At 42.8% G+C, this 25,182-nt stretch overlaps 1 protein-coding gene across 5 annotated transcripts; it reads right to left on the bottom strand.

The window, feature by feature from the left end:
* Positions 1-131: 131 nt before the first annotated feature.
* On the bottom strand, positions 132-24,609 carry LOC139561516 (endonuclease domain-containing 1 protein-like). Of its 5 annotated transcripts, none has more exons than XM_071378697.1 (5): positions 24,531-24,609; positions 24,028-24,127; positions 22,751-23,120; positions 15,682-15,962; positions 14,172-15,404 (listed from the first exon to the last, which is right to left on the bottom strand). In XM_071378697.1, the coding sequence occupies exons 3-5, from the start codon at positions 22,758-22,760 to the stop codon at positions 14,682-14,684; spliced, it is 1,014 nt and encodes a 337-aa protein (XP_071234798.1). In that variant the 5' UTR covers positions 22,761-23,120; positions 24,028-24,127; positions 24,531-24,609; the 3' UTR covers positions 14,172-14,681. The 5 variants fall into 5 exon arrangements, with proteins under 5 accessions (XP_071234801.1, XP_071234802.1, XP_071234799.1 ...); XM_071378699.1 differs by having other exon boundaries at positions 14,172-15,209; positions 15,318-15,404; positions 24,028-24,594; XM_071378700.1 differs by lacking the exons at positions 14,172-15,404; positions 15,682-15,962 and adding exons at positions 132-1,374; positions 1,571-1,824 and having other exon boundaries at positions 24,028-24,591.
* Positions 24,610-25,182: the final 573 nt, after the last annotated feature.

Below are 25,182 nucleotides of genomic sequence, written 5' to 3'. Positions count from 1 at the left end.
TAGTGGAACCAAAAGAGATGCTGGTTTCATTAACTAGTGGAACCAAAAGACTGGAATTGAAATGGAATTGATCTCAACCCTGCTGTAAGCATAATTATTAACATTAACAAAGGTAATGGCAGCACATCATCAAGGAATTAAACTGTATTTTATTTATTAAAACAGAATTCTGTTCCCTTACATACTTTTTATATTTGATATAAACAGAGAAGAGATGGACAGAGGGAAGAGAAGAGTATAGAATATAGATATATATAGACATAGAAGAGATGGGTAGAGAGTGGAGAGAAGAGTATAGAATATAGATATAGACATAGAAGAGATGGACAGAGAGGGGAGAGAAGAGTATAGACTATAGATATATAGACATAGAAGATATGGACAGAGGGAAGAGAAGACTATAGACTATAGATATATATAGACATAGAAGAGAAAAGTATTACAATTGAAAGTGTACATATGTTGACATGTAACCATTGTAACCCTCACTACCATTATAACCCTCATTACCATTACAACCCTCATTACCATTATAACCCTCATTACCATTACAACCCTCATTACCATTACAACCCTCATTACCATTATAACCCTCATTACCATTATAACCCTCGTTACCATTACAACCCTCATTACCATTATAACCCTGATAATCATTAGTCTAACAGTAATGATAGTTTGTTGATATGGTGTGAGCATCTGTACCCAGATCATCCAAAGATCCTTCCAGAACTATTTCTCATGGAATTGTAAAGATTCCTCACTACGGAAGGAATTCTTCCAACTGGGTTAGGGGGAAGTGGTAGGTTTAGGACCTCTTGGACAATCTTCTGGGAACACCTTGACAGGACCATCTTGACCTTTGTAATATCTGTTCAACATGATTTCGAGTGCTCCCAAGGTTTGCTGATCCAATGCCCCCGTCCCCTCCTTGTTCAACCCCCAGTATGCTCCGGCCATCCACTTCTTGTTCTTCTTGTACTTCTTGTTTTCACAGCAGTAGGCTGTCCACATGAGATACGGGATGTTCACTCGGTTGTTCAGTTTGGTTTTGTTGTTGTTGGGAACTGCTCCAGTCACCACATAGGCTTTTATCTGGTCGTTAGCATCCTTACAGTTAAGCTTCAGAGTTCCTCTGACATTTCCCTCCATTGTCTTCCAGCTGCCATCGTTGAAGGACACCACCTGGGGAACGATGTTGGTCAGGGTAAAGGTGGACTTCTGAGTATCAAGGTCATGAGCATGTGAACTTGGGAAGAGGTGACCTCTGTTCACCCCTTTATATTTTGAGTTTTTATAGTCCTTTTGCTCAGCCTGGTGTTTGTAACTGCCTCCCTCTTGTATCTGCATTTCAGTGCGGTTTACCCTGTCGAGCTGCAGGAAACAATCATTCATTCACAAGTTTTCTGTACAATAAACCCTCTCTTTTTTGGGGGGGTTTCACAATCAAGACAATCAAGTCTCTATACCCTCCATAGTGGTAGTTCTATATTCTGTAACATAACTGTCTGTGATATATACCAGTCAACAAATACACATGTTATGTTATATGACAAAACATTAGTCCTACCCCAGGCTCGATCATCCAGCGATCTATTGGTCGACCCGTTGTATTACCAGTGAAGGTGTAGGCTGAGAACACAGGGATCCTGTTGAATGTGTCGTAGAGAGTTGCAAACCTGTAGAAGTTTTTGTACTTCTGGCAGATCGGCTTGTAGCGGCCATCGTCCTTGAATATCCCACCAACCAAAATACCTGGGAGATTTGGAGTTGTCCCCTTCAGGAAGAAACTCTTGCACTGTGGAACATCACTGAACTTCTTCACTACATGAGAGAGAGCAGGAGGAAGGAGAGAGAGAAGGAGGAGAGTAGAGAGATGATTCAATACCCCCATCATCACCTGAAGACTGTACACCACAGAGACAAAGATGAAGTTACAGAGACCAGTTGGTAGACTGGAGACTGTTGATCTGAGTCAGGACAGACTGATTTAAATAGTTATTACAGAGACCAGTTGGTAGACTGGAGACTGTTGATCTGAGTCAGGACAGACTGCTTTAAATAGGTTTTCAGAGACTCCTCCTTCATGTGTCAAGACAGAAAGAGTTGATTTGCATAAACTCCTCTGTATGTTTCCATGGAAACTGCTGTAACAAATAACATGTGACTCACCTGTAGTTTCTAACACGTATGGACCCAGAACTTTTATTTTTTTATTTATTTAACCTTTATTTAACCAGGTAGGCAAATTGAGAACACGTTCTCATTTACAATTGCGACCTGGCCAAGATAAAGCAAAGCAGTTCGACACATACAACAACACATAGTTACACATGGAGTAAAACAAACATATAGTCAATAATACAGTGAAAAAAAAATAAGTCTATATACAATGTGAGCAAGTGAGGTGAGATAAGGGAGGTGAAGGCAAACAAATATATGTATAAATAAATAAAAATATAAAAGGCCATGGAGGCGAAGTGAGTACAACACAGCAAGTAAAATAAAAACTAAAAAAACAATGGAATGGTTGGTTTGCAGTGGAAGAAAGTGCAAAGTAGAGACAGAAATAATGGGGTGCAAAGGAGCAAAATAAATTAATAAATAAATACAGTAGGTAAAGAGGTAGTTGTTTGGGCTAAATTGTAGATGGGTTATATACAGGTGCAGTAATCTATGAGCTGCTCTGACAGCTGGTGCTTAAAGCTAGTGAGGGAGATAGGTGTTTCCAGTTTCAGAGATTTTTGTAGTTCGTTCCAGTCATTGGCAGCAGAGAACTGGAAGGAGAGGCGTCCAAAGGAAGAATTGGTTTTGGGGGTGACTAGAGAGATATACCTGCTGGAGCGCGTGCTACAGGTAGGTGCTGCTATGGTGACCAGCGAGCTGAGATAAGGGGGGACTTTACCTAGCAGGGTCTTGTAGATGACCTGGAACCAGTGGGTTTGGCGACGAGTATGAAGCGAGGGCCAGCCAACGAGAGTGTACAGGTCGCAGTGGTGGGTAGTATATGGGGCTTTGGTGACAAAACGGATGGCACTGTGATAGACTGCATCCAATTTATTGAGTAGGGTTTTGGAGGCTATTTTGTAAATGACATCACCGAAGTCGAGGATTGGTAGGATGGTCAGTTTTACAAGGGTATGTTTGGCAGCATGAGTAAAGGATGCTTTGTTGCGGAATAGGAAGCCAATTCTAGATTTGACTTTGGATTGGAGATGTTTGATGTGAGTCTGGAAGGAGAGTTTACAGTCTAACCAGACACCTAGGTATTTGTAGGTGTCCACATATTCTAAGTCAGAGCCGTCCAAAGTAGTGATGTTGGACAAGCGGGCAGGAGCAGGCAGCGATCGGTTGAAGAGCATGCATTTGGTTTTACTTGTATTTAAGAGCAGTTGGAGGCCACGGAAGGAGAGTTGTATGGCATTGAAGCTCGCCTGGAGGGTTGTTAACACAGTGTCAAAAGAAGGGCCAGAAGTATACAGAATAGTGTCGTCTGCGTAGAGGTGGATCAGAGAATCACCAGCAGCAAGAGCGACATCATTGATGTAAACAGAGAAGAGAGTCGGTCCAAGAATTGAACCCTGTGGCACCCCCATAGAGACTGCCAGAGGCCCGGACAACAGACCCTCCGATTTGACACACTGAACTCGATCAGAGAAGTAGTTGGTGAACCAGGCGAGGCAATCATTAGAGAAACCAAGGCTGTCGAGTCTGCCAATGAGGATGTGGTGATTGACAGAGTCAAAGGCCTTGGCCAGGTCAATGAATACGGCTGCACAGTATTGTTTCCTATCGATGGCGGTTACGATATCGTTTATGACCTTGAGCGTGGCTGAGGTGCACCCATGACCAGCTCTGAAACCAGATTGCATTGCGGAGAAGGTGTGGTGGGATTCGAAATGGTCGGTAATCTGTTTGTTGACTTGGCTTTCGAAGACCTTAGAAAGGCAGGGTAGGATAGATATAGGTCTGTAGCAGTTAGGGTCAAGGGTGTCCCCCCCTTTGAAGAGGGGGATAACCGCAGCTGCTTTCCAATCTTTGGGGATCTCAGACGACACGAAAGAGAGGTTGAAGAGGCTAGTAATAGGGGTGGCAACAATTTCAGCAGATAGTTTTAGAAAGAAAGGGTCCAGATTATCTAGCCCGGCTGATTTGTAAGGGTCCAGATTTTGCAGCTCATTTAGAACATCAGCTGACTGTATTTGGGAGAAAGAGAAATGGGGAAGGCTTGGGCGAGTAGCAGAGGGGAGGGCAGTGCTGTTGTCCGGGGTGGGGGTAGCCAGGTGGAAAGCATGGCCAGCCGTAGAAAAATGCTTATTGAAATTCTCAATTATAGTGGATTTGTCGGTGGTGACAGTGTTTCCTATCTTCAGAGCGGTTGGAAGCTGGGAGGAGGTGTTCTTATTCTCCATGGACTTTACGGTGTCCCAGAACTTTTTTGAATTTGTGTTGCAGGAAGCAAATTTCTGCTTGAAAAAGCTAGCCTTGGCTGTTCTAACTGCCTGTGTATATTGGTTTCTGGCTTCCCTGAAAAGTTGCATATCACGGGGGCTGTTCGATGCTAATGCAGAACGCCATAGGATGTTTTTCTGTTGGTTAAGGGCAGTCAGGTCAGGAGAGAACCAAGGGCTATATCTGTTCCTGGTTCTAAATTTCTTGAATGGGGCATGCTTATTCAAGATGGTGAGGAAGGCATTTTTAAAAAATGACCAGGCATCCTCTACTGACGGGATGAGATCAATATCCTTCCAGGATACCCCGGCCAGGTCGATTAGAAAGGCCTGCTCGCTGAAGTGTTTCAGGGAGCGTTTGACAGTGATGAGTGGAGGTCGTTTGACCGCTGACCCATTACGGATGCAGGCAATGAGGCAGTGATCGCTGAGATCTTGGTTGAAAACAGCAGAGGTGTATTTGGAGGGCAAGTTTGTTAGGATGATATCTATGAGGGTACCCGTGTTTACGGAATTGGGGTGGTACCTGGTAGGTTCATTTATAATTTGTGTGAGATTGAGGGCATCAAGCTTAGATTGTAGGGTGGCTGGGGTGTTGAGCATGTTCAAATTTAGGTCGCCTAGCAGCACGAGCTCTGAAGATAGATGGGGGGCAATCAGTTCACATATAGTGTCCAGAGCACAGCTGGGGGCAGAGGGTGGTCTATAGCAGGCGGCAACGGTGAGAGACTTGTTTTTAGAGAGGTGGATTTTTAAAAGTAGAAGTTCAAATTGTTTGGGAACAGACCTGGATAGTATAACAGAACTCTGCAGGCAGTCTTTGCAGTAGATTGCAACACCGCCCCCTTTGGCCGTTCTATCTTGTCTGAAAATCTTGTAATTGGGGATGAAAATGTCTGAATTTTTGGTGGTCTTTCTAAGCCAGGATTCAGACACGGCTAAAACATCCGGGTTGGCAGAGTGTGCTAAAGCAGTGAACAAAACAAACTTAGGGAGGAGGCTTCTAATGTTAACATGCATGAAGCCAAGGCTATTACGGTTACAGAAGTCATCAAAAGAGAGCGCCTGGGGAATAGGAGTGGAGCCAGGTACTGCAGGGCCTGGATTCACCTCTACATCACCAGAGGAACAGAGGATGAGTAGGATAAGGGTACGGCTAAAAGCTATGAGAATTGGTCGCCTAGAGCTACTAGAGCAGAGAGTAAAAGGAGGTTTCTGGGGGCGATAAAATAGTTTAAAGGAATAATGTACAGACAAAGGTATGGTAGGATGTGAATACAGTGGAGGTAAACCTAGGTATTGAGTGATGATGAGAGAGATATTGTCTCTAGAAACATCATTGAAACCAGGTGATGTCATCGCATATGTGGGTGGTGGAACTGAGAGGTTGGATATGGTATAGAGAGCAGGGCTAGAGTCTCTACAGTGAAATAAGCCAATAAACACTAACCAGAACAGCAATGGACAAGTCATATTTACATTAAGGAGAGGCATGCTAATCGAGTGATCAATAAGGGTCCAGTGAGTAGAGGTTGGTTGGGGTCGTGGCGATCCAGACAGCTGGCCGGGTATATGGCTATCGGTAGCAGCATAGGATGGAGGTCTGTTTGTAGATACCTCGTGCGTTTCCGTCGGTAGGTTAGTGGGGTTCCGTGTAGTGGGGTTCCGTGTGGTAGAGGGGATCAATCCAAATTGGCAAAATAGATATAGTGACCCAAGGAAAAAATAAAATAAATAAATAATAATAATAATAATAGTTGTCCGATATACTTGTTCAAATAGGAGCCGATAAGACAGCTAACGATTAGCGGGCCTCAGATGAGCGTTCAGGTAACGTCGGGACGGAGGTGCCAGTTGGATAAATCCCTCGGGCAGATAACGTCGGCAGTCAGTCGCGGCAGTCAGTCGTGAAGGCCCGGTGGGGTTCCGTATCTGCAGCAGCAACAAAAGAAACGGGTCCGGATGGTGATGGAACTCCTCAGCTGGCTAGCTCCAGAATGATTAGAGTTTGCTCCGGGGTCGACGTAAGCCAATAGTCACACGGTTTGCAGCTAGCTAGCTGCGAAATCAAGGTACAAGTGTCCAGAGCCTGCGGCTGGAATCCGGGGAAACTGAGAGAAAAAAAAAAAAAAAAAAAAGAGTCCCGGAATGCTCCGGTCCGAGTCGCGTTGCACAAAAGTGCCGGTAGATTATCGAGCTAAAGGAATAGCTGATGACCACTAAACGTGGGCAGCTGAAACACCAACGCTAGCCAGCAAACCGGCTAATTTCGGGGCAGCTACAGATTAGCTTCTGGCTAGCTATCGGAGTAGCTTCTGGTTAAGCTTTCAGGCTAGCTTCTGAATTAGCCCCTGACTAGCTTCCACGATGGATTTTCAGATTGAGGTAAGTAATACTTTTGTAATTGGTGAAGCGGGTTGCAGGAAAGCTTTTGCAGGAAAGCTTTTGTAGTTGAGTTCTTGGATAATAAAATAGATAAAAGATATGCGAAGAAAGGTGTAAATATATATATATACAGGACACGAACAATACGGAACAGAAAAGGACGTCTGAACTGCTACGCCACCTTGGATTTAACTTAATCACACAAGATTATAGTTCTGGGTGAATGAGATTAGACTGCTCTAAATAGTGACTGCATCCACACTTTGGTTCTGGTAGAACAACATTTTAGGATAAAAACATGACTTTACTCAGCATAGAGTCTGTCAGAAGATACACATCACACTATTACAACAGTGGGACTGTTCTGGAATTACGGTTGCTGAGTTCACATTCATTAATATCCCACAAGGCTTAGCGACTCAGCAACTCAAAAACTCAAAGAAGTAAACTTGCATTTCCCTTGACCAACAAGTCAACATATTTACTATGATGTCTCAAAGGCCTCACATACATTACAGATATGATTACAACTGAATGAAACGGAGGAAGATGTGTCCAACTGAATGAAATGGAGGAAGATGTGTCCAACTGAATGAAACGGAGGAAGATGTGTCCAACTGAATGAAACGGAGGAAGACGTGTCCAACTGAATGAAACGGAGGAAGACGTGTCCAACTGAATGAAACGGAGGAAGACGTGTCCAACTGAATGAAACGGAGGAAGATGTGTCCAACTGAATGAAACGGAGGAAGATGTGTCCAACTGAATGAAACGGAGGAAGATGTGTCCAACTGAATGAAACGGAGGAAGACGTGTCCAACTGAATGAAACGGAGGAAGACGTGTCCAACTGAATGAAACGGAGGAAGACGTGTCCAACTGAATGAAACGGAGGAAGACGTGTCCAACTGAATGAAACGGAGGAAGACGTGTCCAACTGAATGAAACGGAGGAAGACGTGTCCAACTGAATGAAACGGAGGAAGACGTGTCCAACTGAATGAAACGGAGGAAGACGTGTCCAACTGAATGAAACGGAGGAAGACGTGTCCAACTGAATGAAACGGAGGAAGACGTGTCCAACTGAATGAAACGGAGGAAGACGTGTCCAACTGAATGAAACGGAGGAAGATGTGTCCAACTGAATGAAACGGAGGAAGACGTGTCCAACTGAATGAAACGGAGGAAGACGTGTCCAACTGAATGAAACGAAGGAAGATGTGTCCAACTGAATGAAACGGAGGAAGATGTGTCCAACTGAATGAAACGGAGGAAGATGTGTCCAACTGAATGAAACGGAGGAAGATGTTTCATTAATTAATTAATAAAGTAATGGATGTTTCATTTACTGGTGTTGTTGGAGGACCTTGTGTACAACTTGGTGTATTCTGTGGTCTGAACACTGAGTTTATTTCCAGTAACTGAAGTAGTTCAAAGTAAGAGCTGACACAAGGCTGTGTATGTAGAGTTAGAAAATGTGGTTCCTAACAACACTGTGGTCAGAGCAGCACTGGACTGATTAACACCTCAGACTCAGCAGCTGTAGATTCTTCAGTTGAGGCCTTTTCTCAGTAAGAGTAGAGGAGACTGGGGAACAAACTAACACTTTTAGACTTTAGTTTATTATGAAAATATTATTTAAGTTAGATTAATAATATTTTTATACAAACAACATATCTCAGCTACCATTACACAGTAAGTATGTTCCTAGGAAGTACCAGTCGTTTACAATTCAACCAAGTGGCAGATATTAAATGTTACAATTGACCCAGTAGGTGAATGTTCCACAGGTCAATAATTTAACAAAAAGAGAAGCAGCAAGTATATTTACTTTAGGGCCTCAAAACCCTTTTTCTTCTTCAATAAAACTAAAAGTCATCAATGGATTTAAACAAAACCTCTTGGTCATGTACAGACACTAACCAACCATTATCACATTGAATAAGAGCTTTCTACCTGGTTTCTAATTGGACTAATTTATCTGTTACAACTGACCCTGTGTTACTTTGTTCCCCAGTCTACCCTACCTTCATGGATAATATTTAAAATGACTGCTTTGCTTAAGTAAAACATTTTTAACTTCTTCAATTACCAGCTGAAGCAGGTCACATAATTATACTTCATGTAAAATTTGTGGTGGCTTATTTCTGCTTTACCAATTGAGGAGAGTTACAAACTCCACACACCAGTCAGAGTTATACTTAAACTACATCTTTAATAATAAGAGCTTTGCAATAGCCTTTTGACTTTCAATGATGCGCTATCTCTAATGAACCATTGAAAGTGACTACAGAAAATTACAAAGATCTTTTATAACCAAGATACACCCCTCTCAACCTACATGACGAACCACAGATCTTAGGAACAGTTCACAAAGAAAGACTTTTACTTAAGAGAGAGGAGTATCCCATAGCCAGATAGCATTCGCTATAAACTATTGTTCAGTTTGGTCCCTAAGACGAGGTTCTAATCTCATTCCTGGTACTTCATAGCACAGAACCATTACCTCATCCAATGGCATAACTCAATTGTCAACTCTAGATACTCCCATCTCAAGTAAACCCCCTCTTGACCCCACTCCTGGACAAGCTCACTGAGGGGAGTGACTTGCGCACAGACATTGTGAAGACAAGTAATTGGTTCCCCCTTAATCACGCCATCCCTTCACATGGTTTAACAGATACATTCACATATGAAGACAATGTTCCGTCCTGTCCTCTTCCCTTTCTGATATTCTGCATAGCACCAGAGACATGTGAAAGACAAGCCTGACCTCTCCCCTCTCTGGGCCCCAAGTGACTGAGCCCCAGCTGAGGGAAGAAATGCAACTGCCAACACCAGAGTCTATTAGAAATACATTCTAATAACAAGTATATCACATAAGAATATTATGCAGATATGACATCTTAATTACTTATGTTACCCAACTAATTCTGATTCATCCTCCACAAATTACCTTTGTAATTGTGATTTAAAAGGTGTGGACATTTATTTGTTAATTGTTTACATCAAATTCTCCTTGAATGTTGGCTTGTATGACCTATGCAGTGGTTCCCAACCTTTTTATAGTCCCGTACCCCTTTAAACATTTAACCTCCATCTGTGTACCCCCTCTAGCACCAGGGTCAGTTGTGTACCCCATATAGCACCAGGGTCAGCTGTACCCCCTCTAGCACCAGGGTCAGCTGTGTACCCCCTCTAGCACCAGGGTCAGCTGTACCCCCTCTAGCACCAGGGTCAGCTGTGTACCCCCTCTAGCACCAGGGTCAGCTGTGTATCCCATCTAGCACCAGGGTCAGCTGTGTACCCCCTCTAGCACCAGGGTCAGCTGTACCCCCTCTAGCACCAGGGTCAGCTGTGTACCCCCTCTAGCACCAGGGTCAGCTGTACCCCCTCTAGCACCAGGGTCAGCTGTGTACCCCCTCTAGCACCAGGGTCAGCTGTACCCCCTCTAGCACCAGGGTCAGCTGTGTACCCCCTCTAGCACCAGGGTCAGCTGTGTACCCCCTCTAGCACCAGGGTCAGCTGTACCCCCTCTAGCACCAGGGTCAGCTGTGTACCCCCTCTAGCACCAGGGTCAGCTGTACCCCCCCTAGCACCAGGGTCAGCTGTGTACCCCCTCTAGCACCAGGGTCAGCTGTACCCCCTCTAGCACCAGGGTCAGCTGTGTACCCCCTCTAGCACCAGGGTCAGCTGTACCCCCTCTAGCACCAGGGTCAGCTGTGTACCCCCTCTAGCACCAGGGTCAGCTGTACCCCCTCTAGCACCAGGGTCAGCTGTGTACCCCCTCTAGCACCAGGGTCAGCTGTGTACCCCCTCTAGCACCAGGGTCATCTGTGTACCCCCTCTAGCACCAGGGTCAGCTGTGTACCCCCTCTAGTACCAGGGTCAGCTGTGTACCCCCTCTAGCACCATGGTCATCTGTGTACCCCCTCTAGCACCAGGGTCAGCTGTGTACCCCCTCTAGCACCAGGGTCATCTGTGTACCCCCTCTAGCACCAGGGTCAGCTGTGTACCCCCTCTAGCACCAGGGTCAGCTGTGTACCCCCTCTAGCACCAGGGTCAGCTGTGTACCCCCTCTAGCACCAGGGTCAGCTGTGTACCCCCTCTAGCACCAGGGTCAGCGCACTCTCAACGTTTGTTTTTTGCCATCATTGTAAGCCTGCCACACACACACTATACAATACATTTATTAAAAATAAGAATGAGTGTGAGTTTTTGTCACAACCCGGCTCTTATGGCGGTTTAGGAGCAGTAGCTTCTTCCTTGCTGAGCGGCCTTTCAGGTTATGTCGATATAGGACTCGTTTAACTGTGGATATAGATACTGTTTTTTCTTCACAAGGTCCTTTGCTGTTGTTCTGGGATTGTTTTGCACTTTTCGCACCAAAGTATGTTCATCTCTAGGAGACAGAACGCGTCTCCATCCTGAGTGGTATGACGGCTGCGTGGTCCCATGGTGTTTATACTTGCGTACTATTGTTTGTACAGATGAACGTGGTACCTTCAGGTGTTTGGAAATTGCCCCCAAGGATGAACCAGACTTGTGGAGGTCTACATTATTTTCTCTGGGGTCTTGGCTGATTTCTTTTGATTTTCCCATGATGTCAAGCAAAGAGGCACTGAGTTTGAAGGTAGGCCTTGAAATACATCCACAGGTACACCTCCAATTGACTCATTGATGTCAATTAGCCTATCAGAAGCTTCTAAAGCCATGACATAATTTTCTGGAATTCTCCAAGCTGTTTAAAGGCACAGTCAACCTAGTGTATGTAAACTACTGACCCACTGGAATCGTGATACAGTGAATTATAAGTGAAATAATCTGTCTGTAAACAATTGTTGGATAAATGAATTGTGTCATGCCCAAAGTAGATGTCCTAACAGACTTGCCAAAACTATAGTTTGTGAACAAGACATTTGTGAGGTGGTTGAAAAATGAGTTTGAATGACTCCAACCTAAGTGTATGTAAACTTCTGACTTCAACTGTATACCAGGAGCTGTGCCAGACCAGCCACGTCTGTTGACTCATCCAGCTGTCACGCATATCATTCACTGGCTTGTATGCAAAGCAGCCATTGTTTCAGAACATCTCCTGACATGTCACTGATGCGTCGTGTTGTTTGATGAAGGCATTGTCTGTGTAGTATTTTTTGACTTTTCCCCCAGCATTGTCCCAGCCATATCCGCGGCAGCAGGAAGAATGAAGTCCTCCACAATAGTATGGGGCTTGCCTGTCCTAGCCACTCGGTAGCTCACCATATAAGACGCTTCTAGCCCCTTCTTATGAATGATATCTGTTGCTTTCATAAATGTCTTACTACTTGAAAGTTGTTCGTAATTCTCGCTCAAAATACTCCCGTGGCTTACTTTAGAAGGGGCATGTTTTGTTTCTAAATGTTTCGTCAGGTTGTGAGATAGTACTTTTGCACATATAATACACTGTGGCTGAGGAAAGGTTGCTAGATCGAATCCCTGAGCTGACAAGGTAAAACTCTGTTGTTCTGCCCCTGAACAAGGCAGTTAACCCACTGTTCCCCGGTAGGCCGTCATTGAAAATAACAATTTGTTCTTAACCGAAGTGCCCAGTTCAATAAATAAAATAATAATAATAGGACATTGTGTTGTTATTTCGCTGAACACGAGATGGTTTCATTTTGTTTTTGGCAGTGAAACCAGGCAACTCAGGCGGAGAAAAAATCTCACCCAAATGTATATCCCTGTTGGAAAATATAAATGGACTGTTTAAAAATGTGAAGGGAAAAGACAGTGAATAACATTTTTACTTGGCGTTCCCCTGACGGCATTCAGCGTACCCCTGGGGGTACGTTTGAGAATAACTGCTGTAGGCTATTCAATTCCTGCTGTAGGCTATCCAATTCCTGTTGCTGCAGCATTCAAATGTAGGCTAACCAACTCTTACTTGCAGGCGATCCAATTTCTGCTAATATTCTGGTCCAACAGTATATTTCAGGTGATTATAGTTAAACCAATCCCTCCTAATATACTGGTCCAACATTATATTTCAGGTGATTATAGGTAAACCAATCCCTCCTAATATACTGGTCCAACAGTATATTTCAGGTGATTATAGGTAAACCAATCCCTCCTAATATACTGGTCCAACAGTATATTTCAGGTGATTATAGGTAAACCAATCCCTCCTAATATACTGGTCCAACAGTATATTTCAGGTGATTATAGGTAAACCAATCCCTCCTAATATACTGGTCCAACAGTATATTTCAGGTGATTATAGGTAAACCAATCCCTCCTAATATACTGGTCCAACAGTATATTTCAGGTGATTATAGGTAAACCAATCCCTCCTAATATACTGGTCCAACAGTATATTTCAGGTGATTATAGGTAAACCAATCCTTCCTAATATACTGGTCCAACAGTATATTTCAGGTGATTATAGGTAAACCAATCCCTACTATTGGAGACACCACTGTGCTCCCATTGATTAATGTTAACCGGTTAGATTCATTGTTATAGGGAATAAATAGTTCTGCCAAATTGAACACCAACATTTTGTGGCTGAGGAGCACAAGAGGTCTTTCACCATTAAGGCTCGGCTGGACAACAGACAGTCCTTCACAGAGATGTTTTAATAAGGTCTCTTACCTTCTTTAAGTTGTGGCCAGAGGGATGTCTGAGTCCATCTGGGTCACGGCACCAAATGTTGTAGAAGATTAGATCCAAAGATGAAGGCAGAGACTTTTTAATTGAATAGAAAGATCTTTAATCAAGCAGCTGCAGGGGAGATGATTGTGATTTCACAGGGAAGAACCCCCTGAGTAAATGGTTCCATGTCCCTTATATAGTGGGAGGTGATAATACCATCAGATTGTTACAGTTATTTATACCAGCAACAGTTCCAGAACACAATGGCCTTGTGTTTAAGGTACAGACACACCAGGACTCTATGAAAGGCATCACAGTCCAACACAGAACATGTCCCTTGAGAAGTTACAACAGTTCAACACAAATTCTGCCACCACAGTAGCTTTCACTCACATGTGAGGGGCTGATGCTCATTGGCTAAGACTCAATTTGCTAGGGGGGGGGGGGTGAAATGTAGGGAAACAGTAATTCTGCTCATAGATTCTATATGTATGAACGACACATTGATACATCAGGCACAAAGTGGGAGGTTTAAAATATACTTTCTTAGTTGCCAAAGTAACAGAGCTTGTCTTTAATGTTTATAACCCTTAAACTTGTTTAATTAGAACCATTATAACCATTATTATAACCATTATTGTAACGGCAGTCTAGCTCTTCCTCCTCCTCGGACGAGGAGAGGCGAGAAGGATCGGAGGACCAATGTGCAGCGTGGTAAGTTTCCATGATTTAATATACAACGAAGACAAGACACTATTCAAAATAACAAATGAACTAACCGTCACAGTCCCGTGTGGCACAAACACTGACACAGGAAACAACCACCCACAAATCCCCAACACAAAACAAGCCACCTATATATGATTCTCAATCAGGGACAATGATAGACAGCTGCCTCTGATTGAGAACCATATTAGGCTGAACATAGAAACAGACCAACTAGACACACAACATAGAATTTCCACCCAGCTCACGTACTGACCAACACTAAACAAGCAAAACACATAAGAACTATGGTCAGGACGTGACAATTATAACCCTTATTATAACCCTTATTATAACCCTTATTATAACCATTATAACCCTTATTATAACCATTTTAACCATGGCTTATAACCATTATTATTTAACCCTTATAACCATTAAACCCTTATAACCCTTATTACTTAACCAATGTGTACTCAATAGTTGTGGGAATTACCACTGGACAAAACTCATCATTTTTCATCACAGTCACAATCACATCCATCCTCCTCATCACATTCCTTTAACTCATCCCCTGTTCTTCTCGCCATCTTCATGCTCCTCTCTCTGCTCCCTTTTCCGCTCCTCTTTTGCCCCGCCCCACCCTCTAATACTCTCTCTCTGTTCCTCCCTGTCTCATCCTGTTCTACACTTTGAATAGCTTTTCTTGGGCAATAATATGGGAATACCTTGAAGTCCTTGTAGAAACTCGTCAATTCTTTTTCGAGTTCTCCCAAGGTATTTGAATTCACTGTTTCCCCCTTTACGTTCTTCCCCCAGTATGCTCCGGCCACCCACTGTCCCAGGTTGTTTTTACAGCAGTAGGCTGTCCACAGAAGATCCGGGATGTTCACTCGTTTGTTCAGTTTGTTGTTGCTGGGCACTGCTCCAGTCACCACATAGGCTTTAATCTGGTCTTCAGCTTCCTTACAGTTCTTCACAAGATATTCTCTGACTTTGCACTCAATTTTACTCCATCTGCCTCGGTTGAAGCCTCTTTCCTGTGGAACGGCGTTTGTCAGGGTGAAAGTGGACCTCATGGTATCATCATCAGCATACGAACATGGGAATAGGTGACCTCTGTCCAGATGCATGCCCTTTATCTTTACCTTGTAGTCTGCGTTCGTAGCCTGGTGCTCGACTCTTAGACGTCTACCTGCCACCATCATGTCACGTGTGTAATGTTTATCTTCAAGCTGCAGAAACATCAGTCCGACATTAAAACTATTAGAAAAATTCATACATTTAAAAAAAAATCACTATTTCACAATCCAGACTTAAGCTGAAAGTGGTTGCAACAAAGATACATATATACATGATATATACCAGTAATCAAATACACATGTTGAATGAATAGAGATTAGAACTACCTGAGGCTCTATCATCCAGGACTGACTAGGTAACACAACTGTCTGTGATATATACCAGTAAACAAATACACATGTTATGTTATATGACAAACATTAGTCCTACCTGGGGCTCTATCATCCAGCGTTGACTTGGTCTGCGGTCTGTAGGAGGACCAGTGAAGGTGTAGGCTGAGAACACAGGGATCCTGTTGGTCGTGTCGTAGAGAGTTGCAAACCTGTAGATGTTTTTAACTTCCGTTTTCTTCTTGTATTTAAACAACTGGCAGATCGGCTTGTAGCGGTTCTGGTCCTGGACTTTCCCATCAACCAAAATACCTGGGAGATTTGGAGTTGTCCCCTTCAGGAAGAAACTCTTGCACTGTGGAACATCACTGAACTTCTCCACTACATGAGAGAGAGCAGGAGGAAGGAGAGAGAGAAGGAGGAGAGTAGAGAGATGATTCAATATCCCCATCATCACCTGAAGACTGTACACCACAGAGACCAGCTGGTAGACTGGAGAATGCTGATCTGAGTCAGGACAGACTGATTTAAATAGTTATAACAGAGACCAGTTGGTAGACTGGAGACTGCTGAGCTGAGTCAGGACAGACTGCTTTAAATAGTTATTTCAGAGACCAGTTGGTAGACTGGAGACTGTTGAGCTGAGTCAGGACAGACTGCTTTAAATAGTTATTTCAGAGACCAGTTGGTAGACTGGAGACTGCTGAGCTGAGTCAGGACAGACTGCTTTAAATAGGTTTTCAGAGACTCCTCCTTCAGATGTCAAGACAGAAAGGGTTGATTTGCATAAACTCCTCTGTTTCCATGGACACTGCTGTCACAAATAACATGTGTCTCACCTACTGTAGTTTCTAACACATATGGACCCAGAACTTAATCACACAAGTCTATAGTTCTGGGAACACTTTGGTTCTGGTAGAAAAACGTTTTAGGATAAAAACATGACTTTACTCAGCATAGAGTCTGTCAGAAGATACACATCACACTATTACAACAGTGGGACTGTTCTGGAATTACGGTTGCTGAGTTCACATTCATTAATATCTCACAAGGCTTAGCGCCTCTGACTCAACAACTCAAAGAAGTAAACTTGCATTTCCCTTGACCAGCAAGTCAACATATTTAGTATGAGGTCTCAAAGGCCTCACATACATTACAGATATGATTACAACTGAATGAAACGGAGGAAGATGTGGTCAACTGAATGAAACGGAGGAAGATGTGTCCAACTGAATGAAACGGAGGAAGATGTGTCCAACTGAATGAAACGGAGAAAGATGTGTCCAACTGAATGAAACGGAGGAAGATGTGTCCAACTGAATGAAACGGAGGAAGATGTGTCCAACTGAATGAAACGGAGGAAGCTATCAAATGTCAATCACATTTCCACCTCTGATTTGGCCTCTAACACATTTAATGGAAACCAGAAGATGGCAATAATGGATGTTTCATTTATTGGTGTTTATGTTGGTGTAGGTTTGGTTTCTGAGCTGTAATTATTAGGAATCATTAGGTATAATGGAGGCATGAGGGGAGCCATAATGAAGCTTGGGAGGGGCTGAATGCAGGGAAACATGGTCACATGAGGCAGTACTGATAAGGGGAGGAACCGTTTAAGGCTCATATCACTCAGATCCCTGCCTAGAAATAATGATGTAATGTTTAGTGATGAGGAGGAGACTCCACCCAGAATGGGGTATACAGTCGTGGCCAAAGGTTTTGAGAATGACACAAATATTAATTGTCACAAAGTCTGCTGCCTCAGCTTGTATGATGGCAATTTGCATATACTCCAGAATGTTATGAAGAGTGATCAGATGAATTGCAATTATTTGCAAAGTCCCTCTTTGCCATTCAAACGAACTGATTCCTCCAAAAACATTTACACTGCATTTCAGCCCTGTCACAAAAGGACCAGCTGACATCATGTCAGTGATTCTCTCATTAACATAGGTGTGAGTGTTGACGAGGACAAGGCTGGAGATCACTCTGTCATGCTGATTGAGTTCGAATAACAGACGAAGATTCAAAAGGAGGGTGGTGCTTGGAATCATTGTTCTTCCTCTGTCAACCATGGTTACCTGCAAGGAAACACGTGCCGTCATCATTGCTTTGCACAAAAAGGGCTTCACGGGCAAGGATATTGTCACGCCCTGACCATAGTTTGCTTTGTATGTTTCTATGTTTTGTTTGGTCATGGTGTGATCTGAGTGGGCATTCTATGTTGTATGTCTAGTTTGTCTGTTTCTGTGTTTGGCCTGATATGGTTCTCAATCAGAGGCAGGTGTTAGTCGTTGTCTCTGATTGGGAACCATATTTAGGTAGCCTGTTTTGTATTGTGGGTTGTGGGTGATTGTTCCTGTTTCTGTGTCTTTGTGTATGTCACCATAAGGGACTGTTGCGTTTTCGTTCGTTTGTCCGTTTATTGTTTTGTATGGTTATTCAGTGTTATTCGTTAATAAAAGTAACGATGTATTCATATCACGCTGCGCATTGGTCCTCCGATCCTTCTTACTACTCATCCTCAGATGAGGAGGACGACGAACGTGACAGATATTGCTGCCAGTAAGATTGCACCTAAATCAACCATTTATCGGATCATCAAGAACTTCAAGGAGAGCGGTTCAATTGTTGTGAAGAAGGCTTCAGGGCGCCCAAGAAAGTCCAGCAAGCGCCAGGACCATCTTCTAAAGTTGATTCAGCTGCGGGATCGGGGCACCACCAGTACAGAGCTTGCTCAGGAATGGCAGCAGGCAGGTGTGAGTGCATCTGCGCGCGCAGTGAAGCGAAGACTTTTGGAGGATGGCCTGGTGTCAAGAAGGGCAGCAAAGAAGCCACTTCTCTCCTGGAAAAACATCGGGTAAAGACTGATATTCTGCAAAAGGTACAGGGATTGGACTGCTGAGGACTGGGGTAAAGTAATTTTCTCTGATGAATCCCCTTTCCGATTGTTTGGGGCATCCAGACAAAAGCTTGTCCGGAGAAGACAAGGTGAGCGCTACCATCAGTCCTGTGTCATGCCAACAGTAAAGCATCCTGAGACCATTCATGTGTGGGGTTGCTTCTCAGCCAAGGGAGTGGGCTCACTCACAATTTTGCCTAAGAACACAGCCATGAATAAACAATGGTACCAACACATCCTCCGATAGCAACTTCTCCCAACCATCCAGGAACAGTTTGGTGATGAACAATGCCTTTTCCAGCATGATGGAGCACCTTGCCATAAGGCAAAAGTGATAACTGAGTGGCTCGGGGAACAAAACATTGATATTTTGGGTCCATGGCCAGGAAACTCCTCAGACCTTAATCCCACTAAGAATTTGTGGTCAATCCTCAAGAGGCGGGTGGACAAACAAAAACCCACAGATTCTGACAAACTCCAAGCATTGATTATCCAAGAATGGGCTGCCATCAGTCAGGATGTGGCCCAGAAGTTAACTGACAGCATGCCAGGGCAGATTGCAGAGGTCTTGAAAAAAAGGGTCAACACTGCAAATATTGTCTCTTTGCATCAACTTCATGTAATTGTCAATAAAAGCCTTTGACACTTATGAAATGCTTGTAATTATTCTTCATTATTCCATAGTAACATCTGACAAAAATATCTAAAGAGACTGAAGCAGCAAACCTTGTGGAAATTCATATTTGTGTCGTTCCCAAAACATTTGGCCAAGACTGTATACTACCACAGGGGAAACCATGTCTGTGTCTAATGCAGCTGGTTTGACCCTCTGGGAAGAATAAACTTGGTTTGGTTCAAGTTCTCACTCTAGTAATAGAACCTAACAGCATATTCTGTGGTCTGACCACTGCTGAGTTTATTTCCAGTAACTGAAGTAGGTCACAGTAAGAGTTGACACAAGGCTGTGTATGTAGAGTTAGAAAATGTGGTTCCTAACAACACTGTGGTCAGAGCAGCACTGGACTGTTTAACACCTCAGACTCAGCAGCTGTAGATTCTTCAGTTGAGGCCTTTTCTCAGTAAGAGTAGAGGAGACTGGGGAACAAACTAACACTTTTAGGCTTTAGTTTATTATGAAAATATTATTTAAGATAGATTAATAATATTTTTATACAAACAACATATCTCAGCTACCATTACACACTAAGTATGTTCCTAGGAAGTACCAGTCATTTACAATTCAACCAAAGGTGGTGGGAATTAAATGTTACAATTGACCCAGTAGGTGAATGTTCCACAGGTCAATAATTTAACAAAAAGAGAGGAGGCAAGTATATTTACTCAAGTGTCTCAAAAACCTTTTTTTATTGAAGAAAAAACTTAAATAAAACTAAAAGTAATCAATGGATTTAAACAAAACCTCTTGGTCATGTAGCGACTAGAGCGATATGGCCAAAAGATCATATTATATTTTTCACATTTTTGACGGTATTTAATGTTTTTGATTAATAAAAGTTGTCCATTTTCTTTATGAGTAGTGTGTGAACCTACGGTGGCAACACATATATTCTGAATTATTTCAATGTCAATTATTTCAAAGTCTTTCTCCATTCTGATTGGCTTATTCTGTTCAATTCAACTTCAACCTAAAATCATTTCCTGCATTTCCATCTTTGTCTGCATTTCCTGCACTCATTTCAGATCATTTCCACAGGGCCACGATACGGGCAAAAATACTAGGCCTTATTTTAACCAAATGTTGCAATTGCGATTTAGATCAACACACTTGGGTGAACTTTTGGAATCATGGAAATAGAATGTTTATTATAATTCTATAGTTAGAATATAAATAATAGTGGGTACTTTGAATACAGTGGTGTTTGACATGACAACGAATGAAAATGCCATGGATGAGTTATTGTGACAGGGTAGGAACCAAAGTGATGTTCAGTGTTTCCTAGGGGACCCTATAATCTTTGGCTACATTACATATGCATGCTTTGCCTCTTCCTCTTTGATTTAGAAGTTGAACAAATAACATGCTGATTTAGCCAGCTAACTAGCGTGTTAGCCATTAGTGGCAAACACGATTTAGCTTAACTTGCTAAGAAAATCCAAACGAGCTGCTTGCAGATGTAAGAAACACAAAGTAATATTGTAATTATAGATGTGGATTTATATTAAGATCAAAGTGGAAACAACATCGTTGTCATCAACATTGTTGCATGTGCTGCATTGACCAAGTAGACTGAACGAAAGTGTCTGTTGTCAAGCAACAACACATGTTCTCCTTGAGTGACAGGGGGCGGGACTAGGTCTGTGTGGAAAGTGGCGTGGAGAGAGAGAGAGAGAGCGGAGAGGGATGACTCAAGTAGCAGAGTAAACTATAAAAATGGACGTTACACACAGCGTATCACATTTAACAAACCAAACATTCAAATACCGTTCTAGAAAGTAAAGTAAAAACTCAAACCGGTCCTTGTATCAACACTGGTATATAGTAAAATACAGTATACCGCCCAGCCCTAGTAGAGACACTAACCAACCATTATCACATTGAATAAGAGCTTTCTACCTGGTTTCTAATTGGACTTATTTATCTGTTACAACTGACCCTGTGTTACTTTGTTCCCCAGTCTACCCTACCTTCATGTATAACATTTAAAATGACTGCTTCACTTAAGTAAAACATGTTTAACTTCTTCACCTACATACAAATGTTAAACAGCTGAAGCAGGTCACACAGTTTTACTTCCTGTAAAGGTGTGGACGTTTATTTGCTAAGTGTTCACATCAAATGTTGCCTTAAATGTTGGTCTTGTATGAAATACTATTGTTGGGGGTTACCCTGGGGGTCGGAGGTGGGGCTACACCAATGCCATGATTAATAAAATGCTAATTAATTCCTTAAAAATCATACAATGTTATTTTCAGGATTTTTGTTTTAGATTCCGTCTCTCACAGTTGAAGTGTACCTATGATAAAAATTACAGACCTTTGTAAGTAGGAAAACCTGCAAAATCGGCAGTGTATCAAATACTTGTTCTCCCCACTGTATGTGATAACCTTTGTGTGCTTGCAATGTGCAACGATGTAAAAGTACTGGGTGATGGAGATGTACTGCTTTAGTTCTCAGGCTGAGAACTGTCTGCTCCTGCTGATAGTCACTCAGCCGCAAGGCCAAGATGTTCTGAAAGTAGCAAAGAGCCTGAGACCACACAGGTGTGGTTGATGGCTCATAGCAGAGTGACAAACCACAGTCTTGACATGCTTTTCTCATCTTAGATACCTTGTATCTAATCCAATGCAACAATGTTAAGGTATGATTGACGTATGCATTTGACATAGGTTGTCCACACCACCTGGTATAAAGAGTGTTGTCCACACCACCTGGTATAAAGAGTGTTGTCTCCTGTTTTACCACACAGATCTTTACTATAGACTACTGAGGTATTCTGGATGTGAATCTCTGTCTGCAATTACATTTTATTACTAAAGAGTTTTATACTAAGGTTCCTGTGTCATCTATCTGGAACACTGATTGTTGAAGGAAACTCACATCACCCCAGACAAAGGACACTATGAATACATTTCTTATTTCATGAAACTACAGGAATCCTTTGTTTCAGGGAAACATTATATTTGTTCAACATGCGTGTGGGGAGGAGTTCCCCTTTCTGTCCAATGAGGTCATTTCTGGAGAATATTTCAGCAAGTAAAATGATGGTTCTACTTTAGAATGTGGAACACACAGCCAATAGGGAGGTTTAATTGTTACACATGATAAATAGTCACACCTGTTCCACATACAGAGGAGTTTATCCAACCCTCCTTGTCCTGTCTTGACCTCTAATTATACCAGACAGGACTCATCTTCATACAGAGGAGTTTATCCAACCCTCCTTGTCCAGTCTTGACCACTAATTATACCAGACAGGACTCATCTTCATACAGAGGAGTTTATCCAACCCTCCTGGTCCAGTCTTGACCACTAATTATACCAGACAGGACTCATCTTCATAGAGAGGAGTTTATCAAACCCAACTCTCCTCGTCCAGCCTTGACCACTGATTATACCAGACAGGACTAACTCTAGGCCAGTTCCTCTGTTTACTTCAGACACATCTTCTTCCACATATCATCACAGAAAAGTTAATCAGTTAGATCATGTTTACCCAGTGGCATCCTGAGGTATTGATAGATCATGAGAGAAGAAAATATTAAAATTACAATTTCTAAGCTGCTCATTTATTATGGAAAAACTCACCCCAGCACATTCTGAGGCAGGCCTTGGAGACAGGAAGGACATCACCCTCTTCTGGTCTTCACCCCACCAGGGAAAGGACAGTGATGGACTGTGAGCTCTGTAGGAGGCTCCTGGTAAACAGCATCCGGTCAATCCACTGCTGCTTCTTGTTGAGAGATGCCCGCCGGCTCTCTGGAATCACCAGCTGCATTTAAGGGAGAGAGAGAGAGAGGCAGGAAGGACATCACCCTCTTCTGGTCTTCACCCCACTGGGGCAAGTTCAGAAGCCTGGGGTGGATACAAGAGGGCCTGGGGTAGATCACCAGGGACAGGGGCCGAACGTGAGGCAGGAGGGAGCGCTGGAGGTACCTGTATGTCCAAGGGTTCATACCTAATACATACAGAGAATACATAAGTGACAGATATAGTACTAAGCATTCTCAGCACCATGACAGCAGATCTACAGCATGAAAGGTAAGTGACAGATACTAGATTTAGTTGTGTAACTAAAGGACAAAGAATGCACAGGCCTTTATGACAGATACAGGAAGGGAGTGTCATAATGGAAGGGGTTTCATCTGTAAAAAGTCCACACTGCATTTATGGAAAGCTGTGTACCATTCAATACATGGACAAATAGTAAGATTAACACAATGCAGATCTTCCATTATTGTAAAGTATTCATGCTTGCAGAATGCCAAGGGAATTGAATAGCCTACCTAACATTGCAATACATTGTAGAACCATATTCATGTGTAGATTGAAATGCAAGGCAAATGTTACGTTCCACAGTTTCTGTGTTGTTGTGGGTTTGTGTGTATTTCAGGAAATGGCGTCCTGTGATGGCTGTTGGTCTGTAAAAGTTGTTGAAAGTATTTTGTAGCCTCTCCTGCAGAGGTATGTGTATGCCATAGGACTGAGTGTTTTGGGGTTATTGAAATTGTTCACTAAATTTGAATTATTCTGTTTCATTTGTTCCCAGAGGGGAAGGGGAAGGCACCTTGGGAGTGTTTAGGCAAGAGGCCTGCGGGCATACATAACCCGTAGTATTGAATCTGTCTATGCACACTAGGTAAGACCTGGGCGGATCACCTCCTGTATTTTGGTTAGCCGCCAGTTGGTGCTAAACGTTAGGTAAGCTGTGGGAAGGCAGGTAAGGTAGGAGAGGGGACTTTTACTTTCTTTGCTTTGGTTCGGCCCAGCCCAGTTAACCCAACTTAACGTGTTTAAGGAAGAATTAGATTCCCTGTAAACGGTATTTTTCCCTGCCGTCCTTCTCCGCACCTACGATCACATACCCTTTTCACTCCACGGGGAGTTGAGTTGTAGCAGGGTGTTGCGTTCCCTCCTCCAAGAGACGTACGTAACAGAAAATATCACGATTTCTACCCCATTAAACTAGATAACATAATACATGTATTAGCTAATCCATGACTGATGCATGTTGAATAAAACTGTTATACACTGGAACCGAAAATAAACTACTGTACAGTAGCATGTTAAAGTTACTGTACTGTAGCCTGCATCACGTAAACACTATTTCACAACTTCACAGACGTCTTACACCATACAACAAAGCACGAATTTAAGCGATAGTATGCATTAAAATAGCTACGATTGTAAAAATACTATTGAACATGCAGAGAAGTGGCCGCTGATTGTACCGGTAGTTACCGATACCAAACCAATGCTACGGGTATCATAGGTAGATGACTGCAGAGATTGAACTCTATAATGTTTTCAATTCGCTTTTCCGTTTTTCACAGATGTAGCAATAAGATTACAATCCATTTCATTCAACCTTATTAAAGATACTTCCTCTGTAACTCTCCGTTTGATGTAAACAATGATCCGATGAAGGGAAAGTGTCATGGCCGCCGTTTGCTTTTGGGGCGGAGCTAAGGTCAAAGGGCGAATATGATTGGACCACACGTGGTTGGATACGGTTCTTTGAGACTGTCTCGCATTGCCATTGGTGGATTATCGCTAGTTGAGACTGGCTAGACATCCGGTTGGCCTTAAACAGGAAAATAATGTGCAAAAGATTATTGCAAATTCATGATTATTGCAAATTCGTGAAGCATCCTTATTTTGTCCCTTCCCTGTTTTTTTTAGACCTAAAACTTAGTTTACTGTGGTGGAGAAAACAGGGCCTTCTGTGGATGTCGCTGCCCTGTAGTGTCATGTTGGATAAGAGCAACAGGACGGCTGAACTAAACCTAAATCAAGTCACACACTGTGTCCCAATCGACAACAGGCAGAATTTCAAGGCAATATGTCAGAATTGGCGTGTTTTAATCCCAATTAAACTGCTGATTTAAGGTGTCGTTATTTTATTAATTTTGAAGGCCTCGTCGATGTTTCCTTCGCCGGGGAGGGTATCCCATAACACCTTGCGACAATTAGCGGAAATAATAAAACAAAATGTCTGATTTAAAGTCCCCGGTTGGGAG

This window comes from Salvelinus alpinus, chromosome 31, assembly GCF_045679555.1.
Source record: "Salvelinus alpinus chromosome 31, SLU_Salpinus.1, whole genome shotgun sequence".
In the NCBI taxonomy this organism is placed as follows: Eukaryota; Metazoa; Chordata; class Actinopteri; order Salmoniformes; family Salmonidae; genus Salvelinus; species Salvelinus alpinus.
The sequence above is the reverse complement of the archived record's forward strand: the minus strand, read 5'-3'. Positions and strand labels throughout refer to the sequence as shown.